Source organism: Strix uralensis, chromosome 4, assembly GCF_047716275.1.
Source record: "Strix uralensis isolate ZFMK-TIS-50842 chromosome 4, bStrUra1, whole genome shotgun sequence".
NCBI classification, from domain to species: domain Eukaryota; kingdom Metazoa; phylum Chordata; class Aves; order Strigiformes; family Strigidae; genus Strix; species Strix uralensis.
In genome coordinates this window covers 8,227,995-8,243,173 of record NC_133975.1, presented here as the reverse complement: position 1 = coordinate 8,243,173, position 15,179 = coordinate 8,227,995, and the positions used below count along the sequence as shown (strand labels likewise).

The window sequence follows — 15,179 nt, the reverse complement described above, 5'->3', positions numbered from 1 at the left end:
ATAATCCCCACAGTGTGCAATAAGCCTTTAGGGTTTTGCAAGTACTATTTATGCAAACACTTTAAAGACAAATTGTTTTTATATAAAAGCCTCTAGTGAGGTCAGTTGCTCATCAACCTTCAAGTACAACAGTTCTCAAACTACATAAGATTGTTTCTATTGGTACTAGTGTTTCTAGAAGTACTCAGATTCAGCTGCTCTAGAAATTAGTACAACGAACCTTGCTGGGTAGCTCAGTATCACAAATACACAAAGTGATCACCTGGTCATAACCGAGGAGCAGCCATTAACCACAGCAGCACAGACAGACGTGCCAAACTTAAGCAGACTCGTACACTTGGGTGTTCAATCTGATAAAACTATAAGGTGTTAAAGCTCCCTCATCTCAGTCTTGCATTTCTCCTTGTCACTTTCACTTAATTTTCTTTATTAAGCAAGACAATAAAGAAGAATTCAAAGACAATCACCTTTTGTGAACAGATGCCAAAAATTGTATAGAAAAAGAACACAGTACAATAAATAATACAAGTAGGGTACACTATTAGCTTAGTATAGAACCAGAAGAACAGAAATACATGTATCACAAAAGGTTTTTGATCTACTGTTAGGAACACTGAACATCTGTCTTTCTGAAGAGAATCAATATGTTTATTGAAAGCCTGATATTATCATCATAGATAGTGTAAATGCCAGAATAGTGTTCTCAATGCCACCGTTTGTACCTCAGAAGAGCTATTAAAGCAGAAGAGGGTTCCAAACATAATTGAAGCCTAGAAGGGAAATATAAAAGCAAGTGTTTACATATAAGAAACTTCTCTTTAATAAAACTTCTTGTATGATGCACTAATACTGCAGCTGTGGGGAGCTATCACCTACTCTGTTGGACAGCAAAGGGAAGCTGGAACTGGACAGCTCAGAACAGAAACCAGGCTGGTTTAAACTGGCATAGAAAGACTTAATAACTGATTATCCTCAGTTGAATGTATAACCATTATTTTCCTTCTAAAAAAGGTTTCAGGTAGGAATCAGGGGGTGAAAACCCACTGGTGAGCAACACTTTTTGCACTCTGAGAAAAGGCTAGTTGAGTCCAGCCCTCAGTACAAGCCCAGAGTTTTTAAAATTTTACAATACTGCAAGATGAAGTAAAAGTTTGGGGTTTGTCTTTCAAAGACCATGCTCAACAGGATGTCTCCTAAAGACAATGTCATTTCCAACAGCTTTTATTTTATATTGATTGGTTTCCTCGCTTTAGACATCTCCTAGAGATCATCACCTAAAAACACACACAGAAGTAAAAATGCAGAGTACCTTCTTATTCTGCTTTAAGAAGTGGTATCCCAGGGAAAGCTTCTTGTAGGCCTCTCCATATTTCTCATGCCAGTCTTGCACTGACTTAATGGCTGCTCTCCTCAGTTTCTGTGCCACTTCTTTGGGTGGGGGAAGAGGCTGCTCATGGTCTATCCCCACCGTCAGCTCCAAGAACTCTTGGAAGTCAGAAATAATTAGCGTCCGGAATTTGTGGGATCGGGTGAACAACTCCTGCACGATCTGGAAAGCCGAGAAGCGTATCTCAGCATGCTCCTCGTTGAGTCGTGTCATCAGCAGGTGATAGGCATGGTTGATATGTTCTTCTGAAGACCTGAGAAAGGAGAAAAAGAAAAAAAAAGGAAGGAGGTATATTTAAAAAGAGGTTGAGCACATAAAAACACAACTTTTTAAAAAATCTATTTTAAATTTTAAACCAGCAGCTTCTGTGCTGGCAGCAAGCTGCACACAGCTCAGCAGGCCGCAGGACGGCTGTCCGGCCCGTGGAGAAGCGTCGCTTTCGGGGGAGGCAGCGAGGCCCGGCTCTCCCCCGCCCTGCCCCGGGCCGGGCGGCTCCGGCCGAGGCCGTACTTGCAGATTTTCTTCAGCTCCTTCATCCTGCCCGGCTCCAGCCGCGGCTCCCCCGAGGTGGTGAGCTCCTCCACCAGCGCGGCGAGGCGCTGGTCCATCTCCACCGGCAGCGAGACGCCGGGCTGACAGGAGAGCTGCCCCGCCGAGCCCCTCAGGGCCGGGGAACCCTCACAGGGCGCCGGGACCCCGCTACGGGCCGGCCCAGGCCTCCGTGCCGCCATTACCCGCCCCTGAGGGGGCTGTTCCCCCGGCCCCGGCGCCTACCCCCGCCCCACCACTGCCGCAGCTGCCGCTTTAAGCGCGCGCTGCGCCCCCTCCCGCTTCCGCGCGGTGACGTCACACCAACCGGAAGCGCGCATGGAGGAAGGCGGGGAAAGCCTTAAAGGGACCGCGCGTCGCTTTTGGGGGTGGGTGTTAACCCCTTGTTGGCCGCAGGGGGCGGAGGGGCTGAGGCCAGGGGCAGGGCTGTACCAGCCCGGGGAGACGAGCGGCCCCCACGAGGCCTCCGAGCCAGGCTGCCCACCACACAGCACCCCCTGATGATGAACCTATGTAGGATATTTCCAAAGAATCATTCCAAAAAAGCAGTTCTGGGGGCAAACGAGGCCACGGCCCGGCCTGGAGGGCTGGCACTGGCCTGGGGAGGGGCTGGGTGGGGGCAGGCCGCTAGGCTGTGGAGAGGGCAGAGGTGCTGAGGCGATGGCAGGCGGGTGAGGTGCTGCCCCTCGGAGACCCCCGGGGTGAAGGTGGTGGCAGGTCAGGCGTGGGGCGTGGTGGAGCCCCCCGGCCTTCACACCTTACAGAAGGGCTTCCTTGGAGCTGAGAGGGGAGTCAAACCTTCGGCCTCCCTCTTCTTGCCCCAGCCCCCAGCCCTCGCTCCAAGCAGCTATACAAGGCAGGAAATGAAGGGAGGAAGGCGGGGAACCAGGCCCTCATTCGTGGCACCCTGTCACCCGGCCCCTCCTCACTTCTGCATCAGAACACGAATTTTCTTGAGCAGTTGCTGCTATCCAGAGCCTTGGAGGGTCTGTAGAGTCTTCCACAATAGCTTGAATGCCATTCTCACATGGGCTCTGTATACACTGTGTGAAACACAAACTTGAGCTTTTTATCATGGATTTGTAGGTTGCAGATGCAACGATATGGTGGGACGAGCAAATAGGCAAGCACAGTCCAGTCCTCACTAGCCAAAGCTACAGTATTTATTCCCAGCGCTTTGTGACATTTGGCTTCCAGTGGTGTAAACTAGGCATCGCCTCCTTGGGAAAGGTCCTCCACTTTGCAGCACTTGAAGATCACAGAATCACAGAATCATTCAGGCTGGAAAAGACCCTTGGGATCATCGAGTCCAACCATCAGCCCTACTCTACAAAGTTCTCCCCTGCACCATATCCCCCAACATCTCATCCAAACGACCCTTAAACACATCCAGGGATGGTGACTCCACCCCCTCCCTGGGCAGCCTATTCCACTCTCTGACCACTCTTTCTGGGAAAAATTTCTTCCTAATGTCCAGTCTGAACCTCCCCTGTTGCAGTTTAAAATGATGTTGACTTTAGAATATTGCAGGGATGAGAGGATTGTTACTGTGCAGCCCTAGCAAAAATGTACTTTTATATATAAAAAGGAAGGAAACACAATGGTGAATAGAGCCCAGTTGTCAGGACTTTTGAGGGGAGTATTAGAGCATACCTGTGTTCACACAATACCTGTCACTTGAGAAACTCAGAGCGCTTGGTGAATGTTACAGGTAACCTGTCAGCATACATAGAGAGAAGCTGACGAAGGATACCGCAATAAGAGAGAAGCCAAGGTACTGAGCATACAAGGGGGTGTTACCTTCCTGGGTCCTATCCTTAAAGCTCTGCTACTGCTGGATAATGTGGTTAACCAAAGTGCACTCTCGTCTTTTCCCACATGCAGAAAGCATCCAGCATTTTACACTGCATACAGCTGTGCTCTAAGGACATGTCCCTGTTCTCTAAGGACGTGTCCCTGTGCTCTAAGGACATGTTCCTGACATGTGTCCTGCTGCCCTTAGGGTCACCTATGGTGAGGGAGAGGTTAAAAGATTTGTCCGTATTCTGGTCTCCCTTTGCACCAGCTACACAAGGGTGCTTCAATTACTGGAGATTGTGAGGCTGCCCTGGATTTGCTCTTGGCAGCACATGAGCTGCTTTCAGATTTGGGTGCTTGATTAGAAATGTTCTGCAGACCCCCATCTCTGAAAGTGCTGATTTACCACTGGGAAAGATCAAGCCCTTGCAGGCACCTGCTTTGAACATCCTAAAGAAGGGAGACATCTAAAATATCTACTCCCATTTGAATATGTTGCTAGATAATTGAAAGGTATTTCCATTAATCCTCAGTTAAGGCATATGTTGGAATATGTGAATTGGTGTTGCAGCTGTCTCTATTGGCTCCTGTGATGAGGGAAGACACCATTAAACACTTTTTACAAGAAATGAACTTGTATTTTCAACCAAATTTACTGCAGTAAGTGAATGCAGACATTTTGCAGTTATTTCTGATTTGATATGTGAAACCAATGACCTCTTACTTTCTAATAATGTTTCTCTTTTCCTCATTGCCTTCCATTGAGTAAAATGGTTTTACATGTGAAAGCTACACAGAATGGCACAGCTCATCTTTAAAGTTTAGATCAGTTTACTCTTTCAATATTCCTTATTTTTCTATTTCTCTTCTTAATTTGGTTGAAAATGCCTGAACAACTGTTTTCTATTGGGTTACTTCTTGCAAAATTAGCACTGCTGTACTATCTAGAAACAGTATTTCAAAATGAGCCTCAAGCAACAGAAGACACCAATTTCATATCGATGCATAATGTTTAAAGAAATCCCTGCAAGGAGCCATATGGTTTTGCAAAGAATCAGTTGATGAATGAATGCTAAGTTGTGTAACTGATTCGTGGTAGTCCCTTAAGCAAACCCTAGTGAGAGCTAAGCTATTTAATATTTTCTTTTTAAATCAAAGACAATTACATAAAATTGTCTTTGCTCAAGTTGCTGAGTTTCTTTTGCCTTCTCCTTTTTGATGAACTTGGTAAACATCCACCATTCAAATACTTCCATGCTCTCTTCATCTGAACCAATTTGATAAAAGGCTGAGGAGAACCAGAACGCTGAAGATTTCATTTAGCTGCAAAAGTCACAACCGCTCTGCACCTGCATTGATTTTTCCCTGACACAACTGTTCTGGGCTGTTCAGTGTAGGGGAACGCAGGACACGAGCACAGAGGCAGAACCGAACACCACCTGCTATCCCTTCAGAGGCTCAAGGTTGAACATTACTATCAGTTTACACATGGTTTCAGCAATGCCTGAGTCTGCTGCTTCATGTCATGTGGGTTGTGACAGGTTGTTGATTCAAGAAGTTGCATTTCTTGCCATTGTGCTGAGAGATCAGCAAGAGCAATGCAGTTACACTTTGCAAGATCTTCAAAGTGAGTGATACCTTGCAGGAGCAGAGACTCTTCCAGAAACACTGTCCTGTCCACCACCTCTCCAGGATACCCAACGCTATCATCATTGGCAAGAGACATTTACGATGGGAATGTTCTCTTACAAGATATCTCCAGTCATGACCACCTGGTCCATCCAGAGATCATCTCTGGTTAGTTCAGTATCCTTAGCCAAATACATAGGCAAAGAAAACCCCAGAATTTTGTCCATTGGCACCAATTATTTGGGTCTGGGGGTTCTTACATTAAAGACAAGCCACTTGTTCCATCACAAATCTAAAAGGTCAAACTGATTGCTCTAGGAAGAATTGTTTCAGACTTTTGTGTAATACTAAATTTTCTGGTGTAGTCTTTTTATAAAAGAAACATCTAGGTAGGAGACATTTCCACCATTTCACTAGATGATTCTTTGCCTGGGATTGTTTTCCAGGTTCGCAATAAAAGAGCATGTCAGGCAGAAAGAAACCCCACTGAACTTTTGAGATAGCTGTATTCAGCTTAATGGTATGAAATTAAAAAGGAGGGATTCTTTCCCTGCCAAAATGGAACTTGGGCAAAAAAGCTTCCCTACAAATAATTTGGAGTTAAAAGAACTTCGGTTTCAGGCCTGAAGATGCAGAAACATGATAAACACTGATATTAAATTGTCACAGAATTTGTGCCAGTTGGGTTGCAAATAAAATACTGACCTTCTGTGTGAGATGAATAGACTCTTAACCACCGGTTTGATTCAAGCAAAAGGATGACAGTTATTTGAAATCTCTGAACTACCTCATAAGGAGTAAGGACTATATTTAAACAGATGTTCTCAAAGGAGAAATAGTCTATTCATTAAACCATCAATAATGCAAGGCCAAAGATACTTGGCGATCTCCTTTAATTATGTGAAATATTGACTGTGACAACACGTCAGCCTACTGTAACATTTTATAATTCTGTCACAGGAGATGAATGAACCTGCTCTGTACGGTCTAGATCACTAATTAAGTAACCATTTGTAAGTTGGATGGAGCAGGAATAGCTGTAGGAGAACCATCACAAATCAAGGAGCACCTGTAACTCATATTCGTGTTCAGAATAATTTTTAAAAATGATCCTACAGCGTTTCCTGGAACTGCATGCCAACATTGACACACTTGACTAGTATCAATGAGGGTAAATTGCTTTCTCCTCCGTGGAAAGATCTATGCAGACTCTAACTGGAACCTAATGAGCATTTTTCAGTGTTAGACAATATATGTCCACATCATAAGTTAATATTTCTACATGAATGCACCCAAAGAAGATCAAGGTACATCTCATTGCACTGCAAGCAGGTGTCTGTGGGGGCCTGGGGCGTATCCCCAGATAGCCTTTAAGGCAGGACTCAGATCAGGTGGTTTGAAACATGTAGAAAAGGAGAGTGCAGAGGAAGAGAAGAACCCCAAGCTTCCAATAAGAGGAAATCCAGCCCAAATTCTCCTTGAAGAGCCTCTGGTGCTAAATGATACAGTAACAGAAACACCACTTTCATGCATATGCAAATAGGACTGCTTTCAAACACGTGATGTTAGCAAAAGTTTCTCAAACAACTTAAAGAGACTGGTTTGGATGTCACATTGACTCATTGATGGTATGTTTCTGAAGCTCTTTCTGACGTCTGAGCTGTCCCATCCTTGGAAAGCCACAGCCTGTAATAGAACTGCGGTCGCTCAAGCTGGTTTCTCCAAATGAGAGACTGCACAGAGCTGTGGCTTCAGATACCCGAAGGAATTGCTTTTTTCTTCCTTTCCCAAGGATGTGGAAAGGAAGAGGACTGCTCTGAAGCTGCTAAAAGCTGTAGCACTGCCTCCAGTTACAATGGGAGCGCTGAAGTCCATTCCTGATGTGAAACTGTCATCACTGCTGTCGGACACGGACAGGCAACAGGTCTGCATGTGTCACACAGCCATTGCACACCACTGCACAAACACTGCCCCATCAGTGGGTTTCCATTTCAGATTTCTCTGTCTTGTTCATGCACCGGGTAGCTTGAACCCACAGTGATATTGTGATCACTGTCACAGGAGTGAGTCGTCAGTCCTCTGTCAAAATCCACTGTATTCCCTCAGCACCAGGAGAGTGCCCAAAGGAGCACGTCAGGCCTTTTTGCTATTTCCATCATCTTTTATGAGCAGTGACCAAGAAAGCCACATGGATCAAAACAAGCTTTTCTAGGGAATTTCTTTTACTGTTGTGATAAAAGAACACTTTCTCTTTATGAAGAGATTATTTATACAGGTCAGCATTTGCAGGCAGAAGGAAAGTCCCTGGCTTGAGGAGACTATGAGGTAATTCAGACAAAAATAGAGTGCAAAGACCACAGTTTGAGAGAGAAGGAAATATTAAAGTATAATGAAAGGAAGAAGGAAGTGTCTTGAAAAGAAGAAGGTAGCAAGTCTTGTGAATTGTCTGGAGCCATTAATTTATTTATGCTTTTAAGGAGTTGTTTTGTTGTTCCGTGGCTTGATATGTAAGTGGGAGCAAAATGGGAAAATATTTATTCATGTTTCATATATTAGGACCCGTTTGCATGCCCTCAGTTTCTGCAGCACATACATCATGACAGTCCCACTGACCAACATTCTTTCATATTTTGCACTACTAAGACTCCCAAAATGTTTCACAAACTTTCAGGCAATTGAACCTCAATACAGCGTGGAACAAGACCTGTAGATACAGTCAACACATACAGAGAATAAGTCAATTTTAAGAGGACCATGCGATAGCCTCCCAGAAAAGTTGAGTGCAGAATTTGGGGTGCTGACTCTGTCCCCTGAGCTGCAGCACCTCCAGCAACACATCCCTGCCCCAGTGTGAGCTCAGCAGCGTTACTCATGCAGCCACCCATATTCTGTGTTTCAGCTTGTCTCATGTAAGCGTTAAAAGGCCTCTTAAATGAATCATTGCTATTTTTCCTCTTTGCACAAGTCGTAACAGTAAAATTGTATCAAATACTGAAAAAGCAGTGGCCGTGAATATGCCTCAGTAAACTATACACAAAGTTTTCTTGAATTCCTATTAAGAGCAGCATAAAGGTCAATGCCTCCAAGAGCGACAGTAGATGTAAGACCAACCTTTTTGATCCCCTACTAATTTTGTCCATAAAAAAGTGGGTCAGTTATTGATATATCAGTAAAACATAGCCAGGGTGAGACTTTTTCTGGCAGAATCTGTGTGAATCTGATCTGTGGATACGCACGCGTCTGCTCTGGAGAGACGCTTTCAACAGCCTCCGGCAAGGGCTTCCAGAGCTCTGAACAATCAGCTCTGCTCTAAGTCATGTAACTTGAATTCTAGGAATGTTTTTTTTAAAAAAATCTAAACACAAAACTGGCACTCAGTAACTTCAAATGGACAAGATATGTTTATATGGATAGTAGAGGAAACTGTGCTGGCAGCAGCGGTCTGAGCTGGGTATCTGTGATGGCCTTCTCTCATCTTAAATCACAGAAAATACGCTGTTGTTGCTTTGTTGCTGCATTCCTACACGGTCGTGAGTGAAAGAGGCACAGCTACTGAATCACAGAATCACAGAATCATTCAGGTTGGAAAAGACCCTTGGGATCATTGAGTCCAACCATCAGACCGACTCTACAAAGTTCTCCCCTACACCATATCCCCCAACATCTCATCTAAACGACCCTTAAACACACCCAGGGATGGTGACTCCACCCCCTCCCTGGGCAGCCTATTCCACTCTCTGACCACTCTTTCTGGGAAAAATTTCTTCCTAATGTCCAGTCTGAACCTCCCGTGTTGGAGAGCCACAGCTTCCTGACTGTTTTGCAAAAAACTTTCTAAATTTATTTAGAATTTATTTATTTAATCTAAAAAAAAAAAATCTAAAGTTATATCTTTTTTAAGAAAAAAAAATATATAACTGATTATTTAAGCTCACAGAGCTATGAGAAGTACGAAGTACTTTACATTTTCAATAAGAGTAAGAATGAACTTTATAAAGCTCTGAACTTCCTTGCCCCTCCTCAAAAGGCTGCCTGATTAATCATACGCACAGTTTATATTTCTGTTCCCCTACACAAGGAGCTCAGGCCATTGCCCCCCGGTTTTAAGCCACCCGCAGGAGGACCCCCGGAGGCAGGGCTCGCTGAAGCATCTGCTGCATTTGGCGGAGCCCCCAGCAGATGGCAATGCAGGAAAACCGGTGGCCCGACCGGGGAGTCAAGGGCTGGGGCTGAGACCGCTGTTCTTGGAGAAAAAAGCACCGCCTTAGAAATCCCGGTCGATATTTTTAACGTGTCCTGCAAGGGAGCACATCGTTTTCACTGTCAGCAAGTTATTTTCCTTTTATTTTCTTTTTAAATTATAGGATTTGAACTTACAGGCTTGTAGCACTGAACCTGTGGCAATGGGTTTGGCGTCCCTGATCCAAAACCTTAGGGTCAATCTGTGAGGATATCCAAGTGCCCAGGGGTTTTCAGCAATCAAAGGTGTTAATTACAATTTGTATATACATACACATATATACACACACATACAGATAAATATATGTATATGCATGTATGCATGTAAATATGGCGTGTTATATTTATCTGTATATATACATACACACACACACATATATATAAAATGTCACTTAAAAACCCTGCTCACAACACATTCACACATTTTCTCTTGTTGCATCTTCTAGTTGTGTGCAAGGTCACACTGTTTCCAGGCCAGGAATAAGTCTTTAAACAGATCAGAGCCTTTAACATGATCAGTGTCATGTCATAAAAGAGGCAAAGAGATTTTATTTGAAGAAAACATTCCTGAGTATCGCATCAAGGAAACTACTTTTAATGACAATTAAAAAGAGAACAGTTCTCTCTGAGAAAGCACTGAAGCTGGAGGTATTTTCCAAGCAGAACATCTCAGCGCTTTCCCTGTGCTTATAGAGGAAAATGGATGTAGTAAAACTTTTGGAAAAATATAGAAGCATTAAAAGTTTCTAGTGGCACACTTTGCCTTTTATCTGAACACACAGCCACCAAAAAAAAAAAACCCTAAACCAAACAAAACCAGCCCCAAAACCAAAATCAACAAAACTCCACAAAACTCTTAAACCAATAAAAAAACCCATGGAAGATATTTGGGCTTGTTAAGAAATTAATGAAAGAAACCTGTTTCACCAAAAAGCTGGTGAAGATGCTTCTTTGTACTTTCATCTTCAAACTGAAATAACTGCACCTGGCAGAGAAGTGGCTGTTTCAGAGCAATGGTGAACTGAAATCACAGCTGAGTTACCAAAATGCTGCCACGGGCACCATAACCACAGGTTGGTTAAAGTGGCTCCGGAGCAAATGATGGAATCACTGAGAAGTCTTCTTACATGTGGGTAAACACAGCATAAGTTTACTTACTACAAACAAAGTATCCAAATTATCTACGGTCAATGTTTTCCCTCATCTCAATATGCTTATGTCACTGCTTGGACTCTGTTTTAAATGGTGCAATGAAAACCTGTTTGTAGTGCTTAGGGAAACAAATGTATATGTTGCAAAAATATTGTCTCTTCAAAAGTATCAAAGGTAACTGGCCTCGAACTGCACAGGAATACTTCAACATTGATCCATGTTCTGGATTTACTGCTTAGCAAAGCAGCAGTTCTTACTCTTTCAGAACCACCAGCTTATTTCAAATATGTCAGTATTATATTGAATCATACTGTGGCAACAGCGGGATTCAACAGTTATAGAACAATAATGAAAAGCTGTAAGTAGTGGACATTTGGCTCTGTAAAATGTGTAAACAGCATGGCCAATACGAAAATAGTATAGATTTTCCAAAGTTCTTTAAAAAAAAATCAGTGACAAATAGGAAGGGCACAAGAACAAACTGCAGAAAATAAATAGTTGCAATAGTGCCTATAAGTAAAGATTTAAATCAGTTTTGATTATTGAGAGGTAACTTGTTCATAAAATAAAAGGATCTTTAGGGAAAAATATCACGTATTAAATGATCTCGAGTATAGCAGCGAAAAACACAAGAAACAAAAGATGAATTCAAACTGGAAGCCAGGCACATATTTTACCAGTGAGGAAACAGATTCTCTGTGTCATGATGATGTTTTTCTGACAGATGTGCTCTAACCAAACAACTCTGGATTGTAAATAGTTTTGAGACTCAACATCTAAAATCAGTACACTGGAGATCTATCACTCCTAGCTCTTTTGGAAGGCATTAAGTTACAGAGAAGACATTTTACATACAACAGAGGTGGCAGGACGTGAAAAACCTTGTGACTCAGTTAGACAGTAAATGTTAAAGCAGGAATCCTGGCTACTCCTGCTATGAAGTTGTCAGTGGATCCTGGAGAGAGAACAGAATAGAAGGAGAGTATTTTGCAAATAGAGTGTCCTGCTTTGGGCTGAAATAGAGCTAATTGGGGTTTTTTTCCCCTTCCTTCTTAGTAGCTAGAATAGTGCTGTGTTTTGGATTCAGTATGGGATTTGATATAAAAGATTGTTTGTTGATAATGTGCTGATGTTTTTAGTTGTTGCTAAGAAAGGACTTTTCCTCGTGCTGTTAGTGCACAGGTACACAAGAAGCTGGGGAGGAGCACAGCCAAAACAACGGACCCAAACTGGCAAATGGAATATTCCCTATCATCTAATGTCATGCTCAGTATATAGAGAAGTGTTGATCGGGAAGTTCCACTTGGGCTTCTGGGACTGTGGTTTCAGGATTCTCTCTTCTCTGGGATCACTAGCTGGGAACGGGCTGGGCATTGGTCAGTGGGTGGTGAGCAATCACATTGTGCATTACTTGCTTGTATTTTCTATTATTACTATTATTATTATAATTATTTATTTTATTTCAATTATTAGGTTGTTTCTATCTCAACCTACAAGTCTCCTTACCCTTCCCCCTCCAACTCTCCCCCATTCCCCGGGGTTGGGGGAGGTTGAGTGAGCAGCTGCAGGGTGTTTGGCTGCCAGCCAGGTTTAAACCACGGCATAGAGTTTAAGAAAAAGGATATTATGGCACTTTGAAGAGTCCTTGAGTTAAAAGCAACTGCTGTAATTTTCCAAGGATGTTCCCAATTTCAAGACTCAATTACCTAAGGACAGATAAAGGTGATAAGAAGGTTCCTCTAATAGTGGAAACCATAAGAGCAGCCCCTCTAACTCCACAGCAGGGACAGCTGCTTGGAGCAGATGAAGTTGTGAGGTTGTGTTTGTAATCTTTGGGATGTTAACAGAATTGATCCAAACCGGTATACTTTATGCGATTTGCACAAAGTTTTAGAACATTCAAGAAACTGTTGCTCTACGAGACTTCATGTTTTAGCCTAGACATTTTAGTATCACTTCAATTGAACGTGAGACTTTCTGGAGGAGCAAAGCTCTGTTTTGCTGCTTTCAATGTGCAACCAGTCCGTAATCTTTATTCTATCTGCTGGAACAATTTTGATGTTTTGATTCTTCTTATGGGGTGAAATAATGAAAATAATGATTAATTTTAAACTTGTCACACCCTAGATGGAGATATTATTTTGCAATAATAATTTTTCAATAGACACCTGAAGGTTCTATTGGCCTAAAGGTTCTTCTTGGCTTCTTCAGCCAAGATGAGAAAAATGGTGCTGGCACTTTGATTTCTTTTTATGCTGTTCCTGGAAATGCAAGGTGTGGAGGGAAAGAATTAAGGCAAATACCTTATTTAGATCAAAATTTAATCCAGCATCTCACATCCTCAAACACGGAGATCACAGGCTATGTCATTTATGGTTTCCCAATACGAAGAAACCAGTCATTATACTTTGCTAACTGGTTTAGAATAAGAGGTATTTCTGGATACAGCAACTGTTAATCTTACTTCAGTGAGGAATTCTTCATTTTACCTCCTCAGAGGAGGGCTCCAAACATAGAGACAGGGAATATGTTTTGGGCAAGGATAGGATAATATGCCTCTTTAACAGGGCAGGTAACATTCTTCCCAGTGATTATAAAAATTAAGACACGATAGATGTTACATCAAAGAAGGTCTGTTATTCACTGAAGGAGCAAAACACAGCAATTCAGCTGTAGCTACCGTGGCTTTTTCTATACCTAGTAGTTAAACTGAATAATTATCTCTTCTGTAAAAACAGCACCCTTTTTATTCACTGTTTTTGGAAGTGGGATAATGCATCACTGAAGCTAGAGAGCTGGCAATGGATATGACAGTAAAATTCAAAATAAACAGATACCACAAAGCTTGGATCATCAGAGCATATGTATATCTGAGATCAACATTTACAAAGTGTTCCTGCAAAAAAAAGCCCCAACAGATTTGCATCAGCAACATCAATTCCCATCTATTCTTCGCTGTCTTACCAGCTAACAAGATGAGATCACACACTTGATGGTATTCATCGCATTCCAGGGTTGTTGCTCCTGGAGCTGGCTGTGTCTCAGTTTCCACACATGCAGGTTAGTGGTGTAGCTGCTCTAGACACCCTGCGTACCCTGAGGATGGTCAAGTTGCAAATGCTTTGAGGGCAGGATCCATTTCCAGACTCTGGAGACTTCAAGTCTGTTCTGCTCAAGTCTCATGCTGACTCCAGAAGAAGAGTCAGGAAGTAGGTTGTAATACTCCTGAAATAGGAATATTACACTAAACGAAGTTGATCAGAGCTGCAGATTACCCTTTTCTCTGTAATATACATCATCATACTGCTCAGGTATCTCTCTGCAGCTGGCAGAGACACAGCACAAGCCAGGGCTGCTGCTTCACTCGCTCCAGCAGCTGCCCACAGAGACGTGCTCCTGGTGCATCACCTCACCACCCAGCCTGAATTCTTCTCAATTTCCTATGGTGGAAGTCAGCCCTGTAAACTGATGCTTCTTATGGCCATGAATAGGATCAAGTAATTTCTGGTGGCCATGAGATCCTATGCACAGAGGAGCAGGACAATGAGCTGGCGACCTGAGTGTGCACAGTTTAAAGTCGAAAATCATGTCATGATCCTTATGGAGAAACAGCTTCTTCTCCCACACCATGTAGCAAAACAGCTTATACTGAGGAACCACCCCATCTTCCAAAATGAGGGGCAGCAACAAGCAGATGATAGTTCAAAACCAGCCTGGGGGGGTTTCACCCTCCTACACAGCAGTTCTGTCAGCAGGGGACAGAGCTGGGGGAGTGGCCTGGGTCCAGCTGGGAAGTTAGATGGGTATTGCAGCACAAAGCCAAGATGATGGCCTACCTGGAAAGAATTAATGCAGACCACTATATAATGTTTTCCTTAATGACTGCATCCAGGGCAACTTGAGCTTTGCCAAGACCAATTTCCCCCTGAACGTCTTCACATTTTAATAAAATATTTCTGAGGTTTCAGTCCCTTAAACTGCTACTTTAAACAGAGCTGTCTCCATATGGGGTATGCACGTGCACCCTGAAGAACTTCCCACAGCTCTGGTCTTGCCTCTTCTGAGTGATTTGTCTGGCTGTGATTTGCAAAGAAGGAAAAGGAAATTGTCTACTGATTTCATTATCTGTTTATTTCCTCTTGGGGAATTTGTCTATATGATCCTGCTTAATCTCCATGGGCGAGGAACAAAATATTTAAGTTAGTTAATGAACTTTTTGTCCTGAAGTGAATAGGCTTTATAATCTTTTGCTCCTCATTCTTCCTTCTGGCTCCGTCAAGAAAAAGTCCTGGCTGGGAACTCAGATGCGCTCCCTGGGAAAATCTGCTCCTCTGCTCTGTGGGGTAGATAAAACTATTTCCTTGAGAAATGTACAACATAAAAGTTAATCTTATGGGATAGGAAATAGGGTCAAAGGAGTAGGAAC

At 43.0% G+C, this 15,179-nt stretch overlaps 1 protein-coding gene across 2 annotated transcripts in view; it reads right to left on the bottom strand.

Moving 5' to 3' along the window:
- UVSSA (UV stimulated scaffold protein A) overlaps window positions 1–2,173 on the bottom strand; it is a 56,058-nt gene extending 53,885 nt beyond the window's left edge. The window contains exons 1-2 of one of the 2 annotated variants that reach the window (XM_074865555.1): window positions 1,898–2,173; window positions 1,310–1,640 (exon numbers count right to left, since the gene is read on the bottom strand). In XM_074865555.1, coding sequence (XP_074721656.1) covers window positions 1,310–1,640; window positions 1,898–2,118 — 552 coding nt within the window. In that variant the 5' untranslated portion in view covers window positions 2,119–2,173. The remainder of the gene's footprint in view (window positions 1–1,309; window positions 1,641–1,897) is intronic. The other variant, XM_074865554.1, reaches the window with a different exon arrangement.
- Between the last annotated feature and the right edge of the window lie 13,006 nt (window positions 2,174–15,179).